Consider the following 17,650-nt stretch of genomic DNA (forward strand, 5'->3'; position numbering starts at 1 on the left):
CTGAAAGTTTCATCGACATTTGTACTGGAGTGTTAAATGAATCATAAGAATTGTATTTGATAATATGATAAAATTGGTGAAATATCTGAAAATCATTGAAACCTTGTCTTCTTTAATTTATGGAGTACAAATAGGGCATAGGCTCATATGTCTGATCCTTCGAGCAAATTTCAGAAAAATATTGAATGAAGGCAAACAAAACAATAAATATCTAAGACATATCACTGTACTATATTGTGTCCTCTTTGTACAGAGCAATGATCTCTAAAACGAATGATCTTCAACTGATCTCAAAAATAATGTGCCAGCCCTCCATGTTACTTGGGGAAAAAATTCTCACATACTACAATAGGCAAAAAAATATTACATGGGTTGTTTAAGGCCTTGCTAAAAGCTCGTGACTTTAGTTCTTTGAAACAAGACAAACACGTAATCTGTCTGCTCAACAAGCTGTCGAGGCATGTAAAATACGATGTAGTTTTTCCTGTTCTTGTCCAACCAAACATTCAACTTTTTACTTATCTTTAAATATACACTAACGGTTTTGTCATTTAATATGAAAATAATCAGGAAATTTAGCAGGCCTACAAAAGCAAGATGAAAGGCAACAACAAGCTATTCTTGTCCGTTTGATTTAAATCAAATCCAAAACCTTAGGATTCGTCATAGATAATGCATGATGCTCTCTTTTTGGTCTGCTGTAGATTGGTTACCATGGGACTGTTATTTTGTTCGATGTTGCTGATTTTAAATAATTTGTGTGCCTCCAAACCTTATTTACCTCATGGAAGGACTGAGTATCCCACAGGGATAACTGTGCACAAACAGACTCAATGACCAGTCCACAATTCAGTTCATGAAAGCCCCCAGCAATTTTTCCCTTGGCTTATTCAAGAGCCTGCAATTCAAAATTCCCTCGCAAGTAAAATTAGCCATCAAACTTTTGACTGGGTGAATATAATTTCCGATCTCGTCTCATTTTTCAACATCAATGAACTCTGTAAAACCTTGTCTGGACCAAAAGAATGAAGAAAAAAACTTGAAATTGATGGAGGTTTTAGCTTTTCAAGGATATCAATTGTGTATTGGGGAAGTTCAGCTCCGACAGTGACAAGAGGTTGGCCCAGAGAACCATTCAATGGGCAGACCCAAGGCAGGTGCAAAAAACTGCTGAGTGTGTTGTTCTGATTCGGCAGATGGTGGCCCTTTACTGATATAGGCCCGTGATATTATAAGCACCTATGATTTTTGGGCTGTTTTAAGACCACACATGTACAGTGTCTAGAAGCTTGCAATCTTCTCAGGTAAAGGGGGAAAAATGCTCTCGAATTTGGCTAGACCTCAAACGTACAACATTGCAGTCAAGAGATCAAAGAGGAAGTCCGTCTTATCGCCTCTGACATAAACATTAGATTATGTGGACCAAGATATTTAATTCTACTCTTTGACACATTAAGAAGCAATTTAGCTCAACTAAATATTGCAGAAAATGTAGGTAAAAAAAATAATAATTATTTGAATCATTCCAAAAACGAAAAGTCATTGAAAAAAGCATTCCATTGAAATAGAAGTAAAAAAGAAGTGATCTCAAACACTAAAATCATAGTCATTGTAAAGAAAATATTTAGATAGGTAACACAGTTAATGCGATTCACTCAAATGGCTCAATACTTGTTCAGGTAAACGGCTCACCACTGGTACAGGTAGAAATATTATCTGCTGTGAATGCCTACCTGATCCGGATCACGGAGAGGCTTTCTATTTATTTTTAAAACAGCAGAAGTACAATACACAAAACACTGGACTTGACATACACCTCTGAGCAATTATAAGATTAGGGACTGCTAAAATATTTGTCTAATCCAGCCGATTTTCAAAGGTCAAGATGAGTGGAGTTTATTGGGATAATGATTCCCAGAGTCTGAAATCCCGAGTGTCAAAGAGAACTGTTAGTCTGTCCAGTCTGTATTGTGTGGGGTCCAGCATTGATATGTGCCTGAGTCATACCCTGTTTCTATATACACACAAAACCACAAAGACTTAAAGATCACTTTAGTTGTTAAAAGTTGCTTACTAATGCCGCCAATTGTGTATTGGAATATCATACAGCTGAGTGAGTCAGAATCCGAATCCAGTGTTTGTACAAATTTGCTCCTAATAGGATTTTAAAGAATTTTTTCAACACAATAAGACAGTAAAATAAATTATAAGAATGAAACGGTTACTCACTGCCCCATGAGAAAATATGCGACAAGGGACAAATGATAGTCCCTTCAATTATTTATAATGCTCTATGCAATGTTATTTCTGCTTTGCAATATTCATTTCAACTTGGTATAGAGTTTCCAACTAACTCACCATCACTATGACCCCTACCTTCCCAAGAAAAAAAAAACATGCAGACTTAATTATCATTCAAGTTATTGTCATTTACAATCTATCAAAGAATTTCTAAATTGGTGCAATGGCCTGCCTGAAGCTCTTCATGCAATCATTGCATTCTCCAGGAAATTCCAGTGGTAAAGCACAAATACACAAATTGCATGAATTCTGATTTTTTTACCAATGGGCTCAGTTCTTTTCAACTGTTTATTTACAATTCATCATTTATCACTGCACACATCTATTGATATCTTGTTTGGATATAAAGAAAAAATTGGGTTGACATTTTTGCAAGCCTTTGATTTTTCTGAACTCTTCCACTATAGATCATTATTCAGGCATCTTGATCCCAATGCAAAGTGACAATGCAGATACTTGATCATTCACAAATGTAATTAATTATATATCTTTACCTACATGTGTGTCAGAAGGAGAGAGCAGTGGGACCTTTAATGACACCAATGTGACCCAGAAATTCTCCCCCAAAATATTTGTCATCTTAAAAAAATTTTAAATATCAAATAGATGACTCAGTGTCAAAGCAGACCCCACAAAGTTTGAGATAGATTGAATATATGGCTGTATACAAAATATACCCTTGGCAAGATAAGCATTGAAGCATTTTCACACCAATATAAACGCCTATCTTTTGTATCGAACTCCTGAAGAATTGAAGTGAAGTAGATTTTGTTTTAAAGTTTTACGAGCGGAAACCACTCGGGTGGCTGATTTGATATGATTGTTGTACAGGAGAATAGACATAGGTACATAGTCTTCATTTGTTCGATGGTATCTCAATGCTAAATTTATGACATTCTCTTTTTCCATATAAACTTCACTGTTCTGATGGCAATCCTTCAATGACCTCACCATTAACCTTCCCTCTCGGGTTTCTATTTAGCCGAGATTGGCAATTATTACAGAGAGTATCGATTTAACAGACATAATCATTGGTCGATTAAAAACTAGCAAAATTTCTACAAAAGATCCTACATCGCTTAATTATAACAGTAGCGAATTGTGTAAACTTGTGGAGTACAGTTTCTTATCAGAACAAAATCACATTGATATTCATCTCCGTAATGGTTCAGCAGAAGTTAATATGTCAAACGCAATGCAAACCTTCGTCTAACACTTTGTCAACCTCTTGGTATTGATGACTTTATCAAGAATGTATTTCTAGATAGTAGCACAAGATAAAGCCATTTATCTATCATTCATAACATTCTGGGCTTTTCAAATTGACCAACTTGCTTTAAATCACCATGAAAACAGGTAGAAAATCTAATAGGTTTTCATTGACAAATTTTATTTTACTGAATGATCAATCGACTGATTAGGACGATTTAAAGTCTCCGAGGAAGCAAACTGATACACTGGGAAGGCTGTGTATTCTGAAACACCTGCATAAGCAGAAACTTCCATGATTCAGTCCTACATAAATGGAATTCTTCTCCAGACATGTCATCCAATGATATGCAACCTCCATGATCATTACACAACAACACATCTATATCTCCAATGATCTCAAAGAGATCCCTAATAATTTAGTACTGTAATTTTTGTAGAGACTTCATTGAATTGCTCAACAACGGTACTGATATGGCTGATTAATGGTCTTTTTTTACCTACCTATGCCAATGTTATCCCTATTTATTACTAATATGTTAAATATTCTGTGAAAAAGGAAACCTTGACCTGTTTCTCAAGGTCATTTCAGTAGATTTTAGAAATGTGCAACCAAGTACAGATTTTGGAGGTTCCATCTGCTAAAAAAATTGAGGGGATTGTTGGTTTTAAATGGTAGTGGATTTTTTTTGTTTTTTATTATAACAGTTCATTTTTTAACTTAATGAATAACCATTACTTAAAAATGTTTGCTAAATTATTTAATGCTTGTAGATAGAGTCCAACCTTTAAAGTCCTGTGATTATATATGTACCATAAAAAATACTTGCTATAGACGATTCACTTTCAAGATGTCTTTGCTTAAATAATTCCTTTCATTCAAATTTGCAATTCTCTTCAAAAACAAAATTTGAATCAGTTATCATCAATGGAAGTTAGAATTCTAGAAAACTGTCCACTAAACTTTCCAGAGAAAATGTTATCTATGAAAAATTACAATATTGATTTTGCAACACAAGTTGTTCTTGTGCCAAAACATTAGAGCTTTAGTTTTTCACACCTAAATATTGCTGTCTTCTATTTATGAGAGTATTTATAGTCAGGTCTAGCACTTTTAAATGTTCTTGTTTTAATTCTTCCAACCTTAACTTTCAACTATTAGCCTTTATCTAGACACATCTAAAATAGATAATGCAACAGTCAGCGGTAAAACCTGATAACACTGAAAATTAATTGTTCCTTATGGATTTATTCAAGCAAAGCCCAGGCTTTAATTATGAGTTGCATAAATATTTACATTTTGACCTCAGATAATTCTAATAACCAGTAAAAACATTTTACCTATATGGCCACTCTGTTTAGGTAAGATAATTTAGAAAATCCACTTGATTTGTAGCTCTATGTAAGCTTGTTTAGAGAATTATATAAAGAGCATTATTCTGATATCATGAGTCAATGTCTGTGTATAAGCTATGGACAATGGAATTCTATATTATATAGTTAAAACAACAGAGATGTAGATTTTTACATTTTCATTAACATATTAAAATTTGGCAGATTTTAGTCACCGTTTTATTTTCATTGTATTAAGGGAAAAAATTATACATTAATTATTGTGAAACTAAATAAAATCACGCTGAATTAATTTCCTGGATTTCATTGGTAATTTTTTTTAACCCAGACTCGCTCATGAATCTATTGTTCCTTATGGATTTATTCAAGCAAATACACCTTAACAAATTATTACTTGTATTCATTAAGGAATGAATTTAATATTAACCTAAGTTATATGATATTACATAACTAGGGGCAGTTTACTACCTATAAACTGCTTAGCAGTATATAAAAAGAAAAGCTAAACTATCCCAAGTTATGTTATACTCATATAACATAATGTTAGGTTGAAACCAAATTCATTCCTAATAGTTTAATTTTCTACGACTAATTTTAAATAATAAGGCGCAGGTTTTTAAATCTATTTATATTAAATCTAAATGTAAATTCAAGTGAATTAATCCACCTATGCATGTGTGTCAGATCGTCACATAAGAAAGATATGTTTAACTTGTATATATAAATTTGATACATATGAATTTGTTTAACTAAAAGCATGTTACAACAAGAACTAAATTATCTAATAATGCCGAAAAATCCACAAAATTACATCCCCATGAACCTACAAAAAACTAATGGTGGAATCCTTGAAAATTGGATTATGCACCAAATCGAATATAGCCGAAAAAGTATTGCAATCTGACCATGACAAAAACAGTTGACCAATATTTTGTACTTTCTGTCCAGGAATAGCAAATCTTAACATTTATTCACAAGAACAAACTTCAATGGAAAGTAAAAAACGCAAACAGGAACATTAATGTATATTTTGAACAAAATGATTAACATCCCCAGTGACAATTTTCTCTTGATTTCAGCCATTAAAAATTATCAATCAAAGCGACCACTAGTGATCACCTGCATCAGGTAACATGGACGTCCAGACGTGGGCTTTGGGTGTACATTTCTGGATGACAAGGGAGTATCCTGAAGCTTGTTTATTAATTAGATGATCTTGTCTAGGCAGAATGGCACAGCGACTTTACACTGTAGGTCCCAGCATTACACTCTGTTATCTATGAACCATAAGTAATAGGGCAATGCTGATATAAATGGCTTCTTTTCAATTATTAAGACTTATAGTCAGCTCTCTCCACATTCGCCTTCATTGTAGTTGAAATGGGTGTAGATAAATGGTCTTATGTTGTCATTTAAGGCAGTGTCGTTTAACAAATGTCTTACTTAAAAGAATGATTGTACATATATACCTGTATTAATTTCAAAGCTCTGCCACCTTCAATGTGTACCTCTAAACAGTGATTCACCGACAGATAAAAAGTATCTCGCCATCACATTACATCAGATGTTCCAATATATCATATTTAATGAGTCTAGCACTTTGATAAATGGAGTTAAACCTTTTAATATATAGATATGTAAAAATAGTAAACTTAAAACATTTTGAATGCAGTAAGCTTTTTAAATACCACCTGTTGGGTGTAACCAAACATTTGAGCATCAATACATATACTACTATGTAATCTTCATTTAGATGGTCATTTTAGATATGATATAGAACGTTCCTGAAAAAAAACAAAGTTATATAAAACAATTTTGACCTCTGACCTTAAGTAATGACCTTGACCTGACTTTGATATCTGACATTGACCTTCAAACTTGATAATAATATGTAAAGTCTTATCTTGTAAACTTTGAAAGTTCTGGCCAAGATTTCAGTTACAGACAGACAGACAAACAGAGAAATATAGTGAAGCAGATAACAAAAATGTTTCCCAATCTTTTCTTGGGAAAAATAATGAAATCCACCATGACCTATGCAGTTCTTTTTTGTATGAAACTGTAGTACATGTATATGACCTTGACCTTATAAACACCTACTATCTTAACACATGTGCAATGCAAAATATTGACCAATCCCTTCCACCTCTGATTTGTGTTTACATTCCCATAATGTAGATAAAAATAAATCACACCAGAATTGTCAGTTTATACCCTGTGGTTTCAGCTAATAAACCTGTGTGTCTCCAGCTAGAATCCACACTTCCCCCTCTAGAGACAAGCTGCCTACATCTTTTGACAGACCCTGACAAATACAAGGCAGTGCTTCCCTGGGCTTAATTTGTACAACCAGCAGTGACTAAACATCCAGCTCTTCATGTGGTATCACCACCAAGAATTTGCCAAATGTTTGGCTTTTCAAAAGAATCACTTTTCCTTGTAGATAGAGCTTGGTTTCCAAACCTCAAGATCAAAATTAATAATAGTGCGTAAAACATGTTCCTATTCATGGTGTACAACATAAAACCTTTAGATCTTGAGCAAAATTTGTGCTTAAAGTTACATGAACTGGCCAAAACTTCTTTGGGAAAATTGACAGATTTCTCATAAAAGGAGTATGAAAGATATAAAATTTATTGCAATGTGCAAGGACATTTTTATGATAATTAAAATAAACATATATGAAATCATTTTTCGGAATTGGTGTTATCATTTATTCCACTGTTTTTTTTACTTTTTCTCACATTTCAATTTTTGCATAATATATGTCTTATTTATTTTATTACTGCATTAACAATGAATCCTTGAAAATTATAAATGCTTACATGGACTGTCGAAAAACAATGTCAACATAGAATTAACCATATCAAACAACTTATGATGAATCAGGCGCAAAATCTTGACTCTTTTGAAGTTCCTTGTACAAAAGTTGAAACATTAACATCAAAGTAATTTTAGTTCATACACATTTCTTATATACATATACCGAAGTAATATTTTTTTCTCTAATACATAAGATGCAAGATATCTTTTAATATTAAGACTTATGTCACGTATAATTACACCAAGATATTTATTTGTACTTGCACACACTACATATAACAATACACCTGTATGCACCTGCTATTTGCCCAGCGAGTAAAAATAGTTTTACTGCATGCAATCTGAAATGTACCTGTTCTCATGTTTTTTATGTCCTTCTTTGAAATATGAGGTATGTATATGATAAAAAAACTATCAGCTCTGGTACTGGTTTATAGAACTCTCTCTCTCTCTCTCTCTCTCTCTCTCTCTCTCCAAATCAATTAACCGTACTTAGAAAATATATGCTCTTGCTCTCTTTCTATTGACAGACTACTGTGTGAAGAGTTTGTCTGCTTGTCTGTATGTGAATAACCTACAGAGTACTTTTTTCTCTTCTTCTCAATGAATTTCACATGGGAACAGTGTATTCTTGATGTTCATTAATTAAGTGGTTAGCTGTAGTCGTCTAGCGCATCCTCTCTACATGAAGGCTGGTGGAAGTCAGTGGGTACTAATGCTTCAGACAGTGCATGACTGGGTGATTTAGAAGGCATTGACTGAACAAACCACTTCTAATTAATTGTCAAATTTTATATCACTGTAATCAAAGGACAAATAGACTTATACATTAGGTAAGTGTTCCCATAAATCTTCTTGTCAGACAAATTCGAGGGAAATGGAGAGAAACTAAAATAAAATACCTGATGATTCGACATTCAACACATACAAAACACCATTTATCATTTGAAAACATAAAAACACACACGAAAAAGCAGTAGTCCGACAATTCAGTGACTCTGTTGGTTATTAGGAAGAATTTTTATTTTTCCTTATATAAGATGTTTATTAGACAGCCCAGTCTCGCAAGAAGGATAAATAATCAAAATTGTAATTAACATATTGTTTTCTATCCCCCCAAGCATGACGGTGATAGATTTCTGGTGCCCAGTGAGTGGAGTCGATGGCTGTCCTAAATAATTAAAACATGCAAACAAGGTTGACGAGAGTCAAACTTTAAATGGCTTACACACTCTGTGTCTACTTACATATTATATACTACTAAACAAATACAATACTCTCTTCAGTGCCAATAAACTCCTCCTGAAATCGGAGAGGGGCAGGACCCGATGTACGCAATCTTCGGGTCAATGTGTTTGGCCACCCTAAAAGTTGCCATAGATTATCATGAAGCGATAATCTACTTAATTACTAATGTTTGGCTTGGTAGGAATTTGAGATTCTTTCCACTTATATTGTATATTTAAATTTCAAAGGTATACCTGGGTGGTAGAAATAACCGATATCTAGTGCTGAAGCAAGATTACATTGCAAGCCCTCATCCGACTCATCAGAGGGCACTAGTCATGATATACTGCTATGTTAAGGCTGTCCGACGCTAAATATATATCGAAAAATGATACTATTTTAATTATCGAAAAATGCTTTAACCGAGTGAGTTTCTTTAAACTTTTATTACATAAGTTAACAGTGGCATCCAACACTATATTTTATGTATTTTTGTGACGTCATATATTTTTCTTAAGCACGTGACGGGTGTATTCTAACACGGTAAATAATCTACAAAAATCGCATCGGCACAAGTGAATAATGACATTAAATCAAAAATATTTTTATGAAAAATCCTTCGATAAGTAATGTATTTTGCAGTTCTTGCTGGGGGTTCATATAAATATTTCGTTTATTTGAAATACTGTCAAAACATTTCGCACCGCCATCGAAATTAGGCACATTTTTACCTTTTAGGCTCGATTTACACAAAATCGGGTCAATCGGTAGGTTTCCCCAGCAAGATTCACAGTGGTACTTATTTTCTCTCCCGATTTCACGTAAAATATACTAAGATTGTTTTTATCTTTCACTTGTGCCAAGCCGTTTTTATATGCACATACATATCACCATTCATTAGATTACATGTAGCAGGGGGAGTCTCAAAACCATTAGTTTATGAATAGTTATTTACCTATTACGAAGCTTTAAAACTGTTGATTTTTTTATACTCGATATCGGTGATATTGAATTTAGTATCACTAGTATTTACAACAATGTCTATGTAAAGGAATGAAGCGGTTTTATTATGCACAATGAATATCACTTATTACGTTACGATACATTCCCTAAGAACGATCGAAAGGAATGCAGATCGTGACGTCAAAGTTAACTATGACGTCATATCTTATGAAGTACAGACAAGTGACTTTCTACAAATCGCTGTGAAATTAATCGGGCAGCCTTAACATAGCCGCGTAAAAGATAATATAATAGGGACTCGAAATTTGTCCTGTCTATAAATAAGTATGATGTATTACCGGTACACATTACAAGGACCTTAACATCATACATCACAGGTTAGTTATGACAAGGCATGCAAATGATCTTCTCCAAGCCCGATTATGATTCTCATGTCACTAATAACCAACACGGCCTCATGTTTTATGCGACTGGTCAAGAGAAGAGAATAACGTATGTTATTATTCCCACAACTGATAGGACCATTAATTAACACTCTAGTCATAAAATACATATGTAAATAAGTACTTCTAATTAATAGTTGTTTAATAAACCATCAGGGTTAATTCAGGGGTCTGAGAAAACTTCAGTTTTAACCCCTGAACGAGGTCTGTATGAAGTATCCTATGGCATTTTCTAGATGACATTAGTTGTTTTATGTAGGACTTAAGGGACACATTGGAATTTGTCTACAATTCCATTATATTTGTTGATGATGACAGAGGCTGCCTGTTTCTATAGTGATGTTCTGGGGTATTCATCATTAGGAATATGAAGTCAACAGACTTTAGAGTACCATCCCCCTGAGAATTCATGGATGTCAATTACATGATTTTCTTCATCCATCCGAATCACAATTAGTTATAATTAGTTTTTAGAATTGGGAGAAAAAAAAGATATTTACACAGAATATTTTTTCTATCATGGCAAAGTTTTTTTTTCAAAGGGATGCTCCAAGAAAAAACATTGTTTTCGAGCCATTAGAACAATGCAAATCAATAAATATTGATCTCACGAGTGGTAGTCTCATAAAATTGAATTAACTGGGGGATAAGAACAGAGCACAAAATATAAAACTAAATATCTTGTTTTGGAAGGACCTCGTATATATGGTTATCACTAAAAGTGACGCAAAACGGGAGCAGGAGGTGTATTTTTTTATGATACCTATTAATTAACTGTGGCGGCTTATGTATTGACATAACAGGAGAAGAGATGAATCGCCCTCTTCCATTCAGGTTCCCAGCTGCACCAACCACAAGCTTGATTAATCTGTTTAAGAAGTCTTTAAATTAATGATGAAATCAGCCATCAGAAATTTTAACTTATCAGCTTCCCTTACACAATCAGGGTCTTATAGATTGTAGTCCTTCCTCTGATAATAAGTCTTTGATTAGACAGAGGGATAGGGGGAAGCCCTGTGCTGTAAGGAGAGAGACTTATTAAATTGTCCTTCTTTCCAACAGATCATTCATTTGTCTCTTTCACTCCATGATACACAGAGCACTATGTAAATGAAAACAAAACCAACTCACACACACCAAAAAAAAATCATTCGATTGAAAGTTGCCATTACAGCTCCGAAGCTAGAAGTAGAAGTTTCGAGAGTATGACACTGTTATTCCTGGCATTGCCTCCAGCCTCAGACGTTTTCTTGCAGCTGCCTACCCTCAGCTTGATGAGGACTCTGAATGGACAACAATTCTGACACAGGGGGACAGGACAGCTCATTACTCCAGCTGTTTTTGTCATCTTCTACTGTATGTCATTCTATTGGAAATGTGGGATCAGATATTCCATTGCTACCGGTAGTTAAATATTATATTTATTTTGTTTATGTGTGTGGAAGGGGCCGAGTGGATGTGGAGTTTGCTATCCACTTTGATATTTTCTACCATTGATACTTCATAATAAAAATTTTACTGACTTTACTCAATTTCTCTTGAAAATAAAATTATGGTAAAAAAGATTGAAACTCCCATTTTTTGTTTATTACTGTAAAATCTCAGCTTTCTTGAACTAGATTTTATATTAGCCTATCTTTGGTCAAGAGGAATTTCTGACCCTCATTATGATGCTCCCCACATTCCACAATCCACTTTAATTAGCCAGATCTCTGTTCTCACTGCTTAACAACAAATTACTGTACTGACCCCTAAGACTTGAGTGGTCCCCCTTAGATAAATTCACATCACACCTGTCAGTGATTTAATCCTTATCTCTTATCAATCTTGTCTAATCCACACATCAAATTTACATAAATAAAACAATGTAAACATCACAGTCCTTCAGATCACCATAAGTCTGCTTAAGGCAAGCCATTGGAAGGCATAACTTGCATATCTGCCTAATTAACTATTCTGCATGTATGCACAGAGAAATACCCTTCATCTTGCTTTAGTTGTGAACTATTGCATTCAGTATGAATTGAAATAAACTTTTCAGGAGAGGAGGGGGACCCAAAACCTATTGCTTTTACCCCCATCCTTGATTTTAACTTCTTTTCAATAATTGAATCTTTTGACATTTTTTTTGGGGGGGGGGGGGGAGAGATTTGACCACTTTTCATGAAATAAACCATTATTGGCAGAAAAAGACTCCTATAACATTTAGCTCCTCATCCTATTTACTAGAAGGATGCTTTAACGGTTTACCTGTGAGCTACCCCTCTCTCATGGAGATAATGCACGGCAGATACAAGTTGTCTGAAGAAGTCTCGGGCCCTCTCCTCCGGCAAACAGAACTGTTTTTGGGTCCTGATAAACGTCATCAAATCTCCACCCAGAGCACACTCCAGGACCAGACAGTACAGGGTGGTGGCCTGCAAAAAAGACGGGAGAAACGAGGGTAGATATGTGATCGCGGATCATGCTAGACTTTTTATCAATAGAATAAAATTATTAAGAAACAACTACCAGAAATTTCATCATTTCCTTACACTATGAACAGTTGAATACATGTATTATACACAAACTAGCAAAATTCAATTTTCAGTGTTTCAAAATTTTATTAAAATTGTTTTGCATTAATCATTTTAATATTAAACAAGTATGAATTTGAAACAAATGTTACGATATTAATAAAACTTGAATTCCTTCTATGCTGATATTGAATGGAGAATAGATAATTTCAGTAATGAAATTGCTCTCACGTGTGAATTGAATGCCATTATCATACATTTCATAGATTGCAAATTTCATTTAATATTCATGTGTATGCATAGCTTGCATTGATGAAAATATGCCCATCTGCTAAAACTGTTTACATATTCCTATGTTGAAAATTGGCTGTATCCTCTTGGGTATATGAAATTCCTTACTGGAACTATCAGAAGAGGAGATTTTCTTTGCCCCATAATTCAAAATTTGAGGTCAAAAGCTCTGTTTATCTTCATGCCAATTTATGTTGCCATCCACCATGTTTTACACACATAGATCACTCCTCAGTGCAGTCATCTTATCCCGAATTCAATTTCCATCCCCCTGCTTTGTGTGCTGTTTGCAATGTTCACCAAATCAGCTGCACTTGTGGACCAAGATAGCAAGTCTCTGAAGTCTTTTGATGAAGATTATATATCTTCATTATGGAAAATCATTTACATTTGACCCCAGTAGCCTCACTTCTCCATCTTACATGTATCAAAAGGAGAGAATGTCTTTCATCTGGCCATATTCTGCTTGACCCTATAACGTAGACCTAACCAGGAACAAAATACCTTTATTACAAAATACTATAATTGATATCCTTCAATCAGTATATAAATTAACTTACCCATTAAAAAAATTGTGTCTTGAGGAACATAACACAATTAAATATAAGAAGTATCTTTACAATTTAAGTATCTTCTTTCTTTTCCTTGGATTTTGCTGGTGACAAAGTGCCAGTTTCAATTTGATTACAGTGAAAATTATAGGAACCAATACTGCTGGAATGGTCATGAACCAACATACAAAATATTTTGCAAAGATATGCTTATTTCTGTTGACAAGCACTACCGGTATTTTAACACTTTGATAACTATAAAATTTTTAACTGTGATCTTTCAAATATTTTTTAGAATACAACAAATTTTGATTGCTATACTCAACATAATGGTATGATTTTTGACAAGCATTCTCAACAAAAAGAACAGACAAAAAAAGAAAATTGTGCTAGCAAGCTAGACCTTTAAATTTAAAAAGGAAATTGCATCAATCTTGTTCTATAATTTGATATAAACGTGTGAGAAATTCAGCAATTTTACAAAATTAATTAACAATATTGATTAGCTAAGACAGTGCAGAGGATAGTTTTTCACAGATTAAAAAAAATATTGAGGGCCGATTTGACACTAATGGTTTTTTCTGCTGATTATGAGAAGGAGGAGGGGGTTGAATCACGCCAAACCCAAAAGAAGCTGTTTTATTGGATTAAAGACATTCTCTGCAGAATACTGACGGTGATGTCACAGTGAGACAGATCTCCCATAATGCACAGCTTCCTCCCAGCCACAGACAGCAGAACAGGACAGGTGCTGACTTTTTTCTGATTAAATTATTTATCTTAAACATTTCTTACACAAACTCAGCAGTCTCCTTTTTTGATCGACTCTACTACATTGCATTTAAAACTCAGTGAAAAGGTTACAGATCTGAAACACTTTCTATTGTAACAATCCAGTCCCCTACTCCCTTTAAATGGTGCCAATAAAATAATATTGCCAGTGTGTCTACCAGTACTGTCAATATTTACGGGTAAATTGCCACCATGAAAAGCAATTCATAAAAAGTCTGACATTATGTCATACACCCGTTAATGCAAACTGTAACGACAGCAAGTGAAATACAACAGGGACCAGGGTAGGAGAGCAAATACAACATTGCATCACCACAAGTACACTATTCAAAGCTCCATGGCCTTTAATTAGTTTTCTTTCAGGTAAGACAATAATGAACAAGCAAAGCAGTCTGGAATCCAAACTTTAGGAAAACTATGAAAACGAAATGGGATATCAGAAATAATAAAGCATATTCTCAAAATTCGATGAAATACAGGTGTTCAGACATAAATATTCCAGCGTTATCATCTATTTGACAAAAAGTAAAAGATAACATCAGATTTTTAAATTACACCTTTACAAGGTATCAATTTAGATAACTGACATTAAGCCTGTATAGAGGCATTGCCCTGTCTTTCATAGACAACATATGAAGCATGATGGTCGGAATTATGTTTTTTTAATTGACCACAAAAATAAGGATGAAAAATGTCCCTTAAACACGGTATATTTGTGTACCTGAAATGGAGAATTACAATAGACATTTACTTGGTAAAATGTTCAAAGTGTTATCGATACATGTTTATCAGAGGGTCTTATAATCAGTGAAAAGGTGTTCAACAATTGATAGGTAATTACAAAGGCATTATTGCTTGTTTTTCTAGAGATCTATGAATGAAAAATTCATATTCTTTATTAAAATAGGTAATATAGGTAAATAATACATCAGCACAAATATTTTTAGACTTCGTATATTTGTGAAAGCATTTGGTTTGAATAATACCCTCAAATTCTTAATTCCAGTAAAATAACCAGGTATATACTACGTCAAATCCAAGAAAAAAAAACCAGAGGGATTTTCCTGCCATCTCATTCCATGGTCTACATAATGTACTAGGGGGCACTTGACTTTGGGGCAATTTGACAAGAAGGGGTAAAAGTATGGTAAAGCCTTCGCACAACAAGTGGGAACATCCCTCTAGATGAAAGCAACTTCAGACATATAATGCAGAAAAACTTGGTGGAACCTTTCCAAATCTGAGTACAGACCCAGGCATGCAAGGCAGACTTATGAAGAATTAATTGTTCACTAATAGTCTAGTGGCTGTAATATGACTCCCATATGTAGGTAAATATTCTAGCAACACAAAAAAGTCAATTTACAAATCTTGACAAACAATGCCGTATTATGTTTGGGTAAAACTTTTTAAAGCTATTAAATCTTTTCTTGAATTGCTTTTCATTTCAATTTTTGTGGGTCTGAAAATGAGGAAAGAGGAAAAAAATTACAATATGAGTAGACAGACAGACGAAGAGGGCAGTACGACTGGTGTTAAATCGCTTAGAAATAACACCAAGAACTAACGCTTTCATTTGCAAAAAAAAGAAAAAACGGAGAATATTAGGTTTAGGGTTATAAAAGAGCGTGAGGGTATACTTTGATCTTTAATTGTGTCAACATCAGGTAGAGAAGCCTGGCATTGTGACGGCATGAAACAGTGTACCCAGCGATTACTAACAAGACCTAATCCCGAGCTTATTCAATTGTCACTTTGTGTGTCAATTATGTCCCCCCTCAGACACCATTGTAGCAGTTTATCCAATACACTTGGTCACAATGTATGCCAACAAGGCAATTCTTAAGCAATTCTAACAAAAACTGAAAGCACAAATAGATGCGAGACTTGAGAAGGGAGTTGATTTCTATGAGCCTATAAAGGAAAACGCCTCCCTTGAAGAAAAATGCAGGCCAGCAAATCCTAACAATTGCAACAATTCTAAAATCTTTGTCATGCCATCATGAGGAGGAGAAAGACTTAAAACTGAAGACTATAAGAAATCTCTAGCATCTTTGCCTAGATTTTCAAATCAATGTGATTTTGCCTCATGGCCATGACCTTTTACCTCTTAAAACTCACATATATTTTTGTCTAATTTAAAAAAAACAATCAAAATAAAGGCATTTGGCCTCTACAAATCAAAGATGCATACAATAAAGACTGTCAAGTAAAGCACAACAGAACAATGAGATATTAGCATGAAATTTCAAACGGAAAAATCCCATTGCCTGACAGACAAATGTTAACTGAAGTCTCTGGGAGTGTTTGATCTTCCCCGGCATCAACAGTCTCCAGGGGCCCTGCCTTGCTAAAGCCTTGTGAATGAGAGACCTTTAACTGACAGATACTGCAGCATTGTATGTGAATCTGGTTTGATAAATATTGCATGATGGGAAACTTGCTTTTCTGCTGAGGCCCAATAAATAAGTTCTGCGCATGATATTGCCTACAACATACCTTCAAACAGAAAGCAATTTTTTGTTCTCTTTAGCAAAACCTACAATGAGGCAAATCAATAAATTTTCCATTATAATTGAAAATCTAACTTCTTGTAGCATATCCTTTGAGAATACATAGGATGTTTCCAGGGTTTGATATGAACTCAATCGAGTGTGGTACCAATAACAATTAAAAATCAGGCATTTTGCCTCTCTTCTATCATCATTTAATGAGCAAAATATGAGAAATCTATAGCGGCTTTGCACAGACATAGATCTTTCAAATAAAGAATATGGATTACAATATCATATATCAGAAAATCAACATTTAAAGCAGTGGCTGATTTCCAATTTATATTCTAAAAAAAAAATTCTAACTTCATGGAAGGACTGGAATGAAGTAATATGGGATATCATGTTCCTGCAATGAAGCAAAGCAGTTCAGGTACAACCCATTGATAGCACCCATCAGTTTGTCTTTTTCGATAAAAGAAAAATTAACCCCAAGAAGAATTATACTGTTTTCATTTTGAAGACAAAATTTACAAAGCTCATTTAATTCTCTGTTCCTGATTTTGTTCCAATTTTATCAAAATCAATTAAAAACTGATGAAAAAAACCATTTGTCACAAACAATGATAATGAATTTGAGGGTCAAAGGTTACACAACTCTCAATATATCATTGGTTCAAGGTTACAGC

The 17,650-nt window shown here is 34.1% G+C and overlaps 1 protein-coding gene across 9 annotated transcripts in view; it reads right to left on the bottom strand.

Annotated features, from left to right (window-relative positions):
• Positions 1–17,650, bottom strand: part of LOC105340730 (serine/threonine-protein kinase SIK2) — a 63,504-nt gene that overhangs the window by 38,873 nt on the left and 6,981 nt on the right. For all 9 annotated transcript variants that reach the window (XM_066066241.1, XM_066066240.1, XM_066066242.1 and 6 more), the window contains exon 3: positions 12,570–12,736. In XM_066066241.1, the coding sequence (XP_065922313.1) occupies positions 12,570–12,736 (167 nt within the window). The remainder of the gene's footprint in view (positions 1–12,569; positions 12,737–17,650) is intronic.

Source organism: Magallana gigas, chromosome 7 (assembly GCF_963853765.1).
Source record: "Magallana gigas chromosome 7, xbMagGiga1.1, whole genome shotgun sequence".
NCBI lineage: Eukaryota > Metazoa > Mollusca > Bivalvia > Ostreida > Ostreidae > Magallana > Magallana gigas.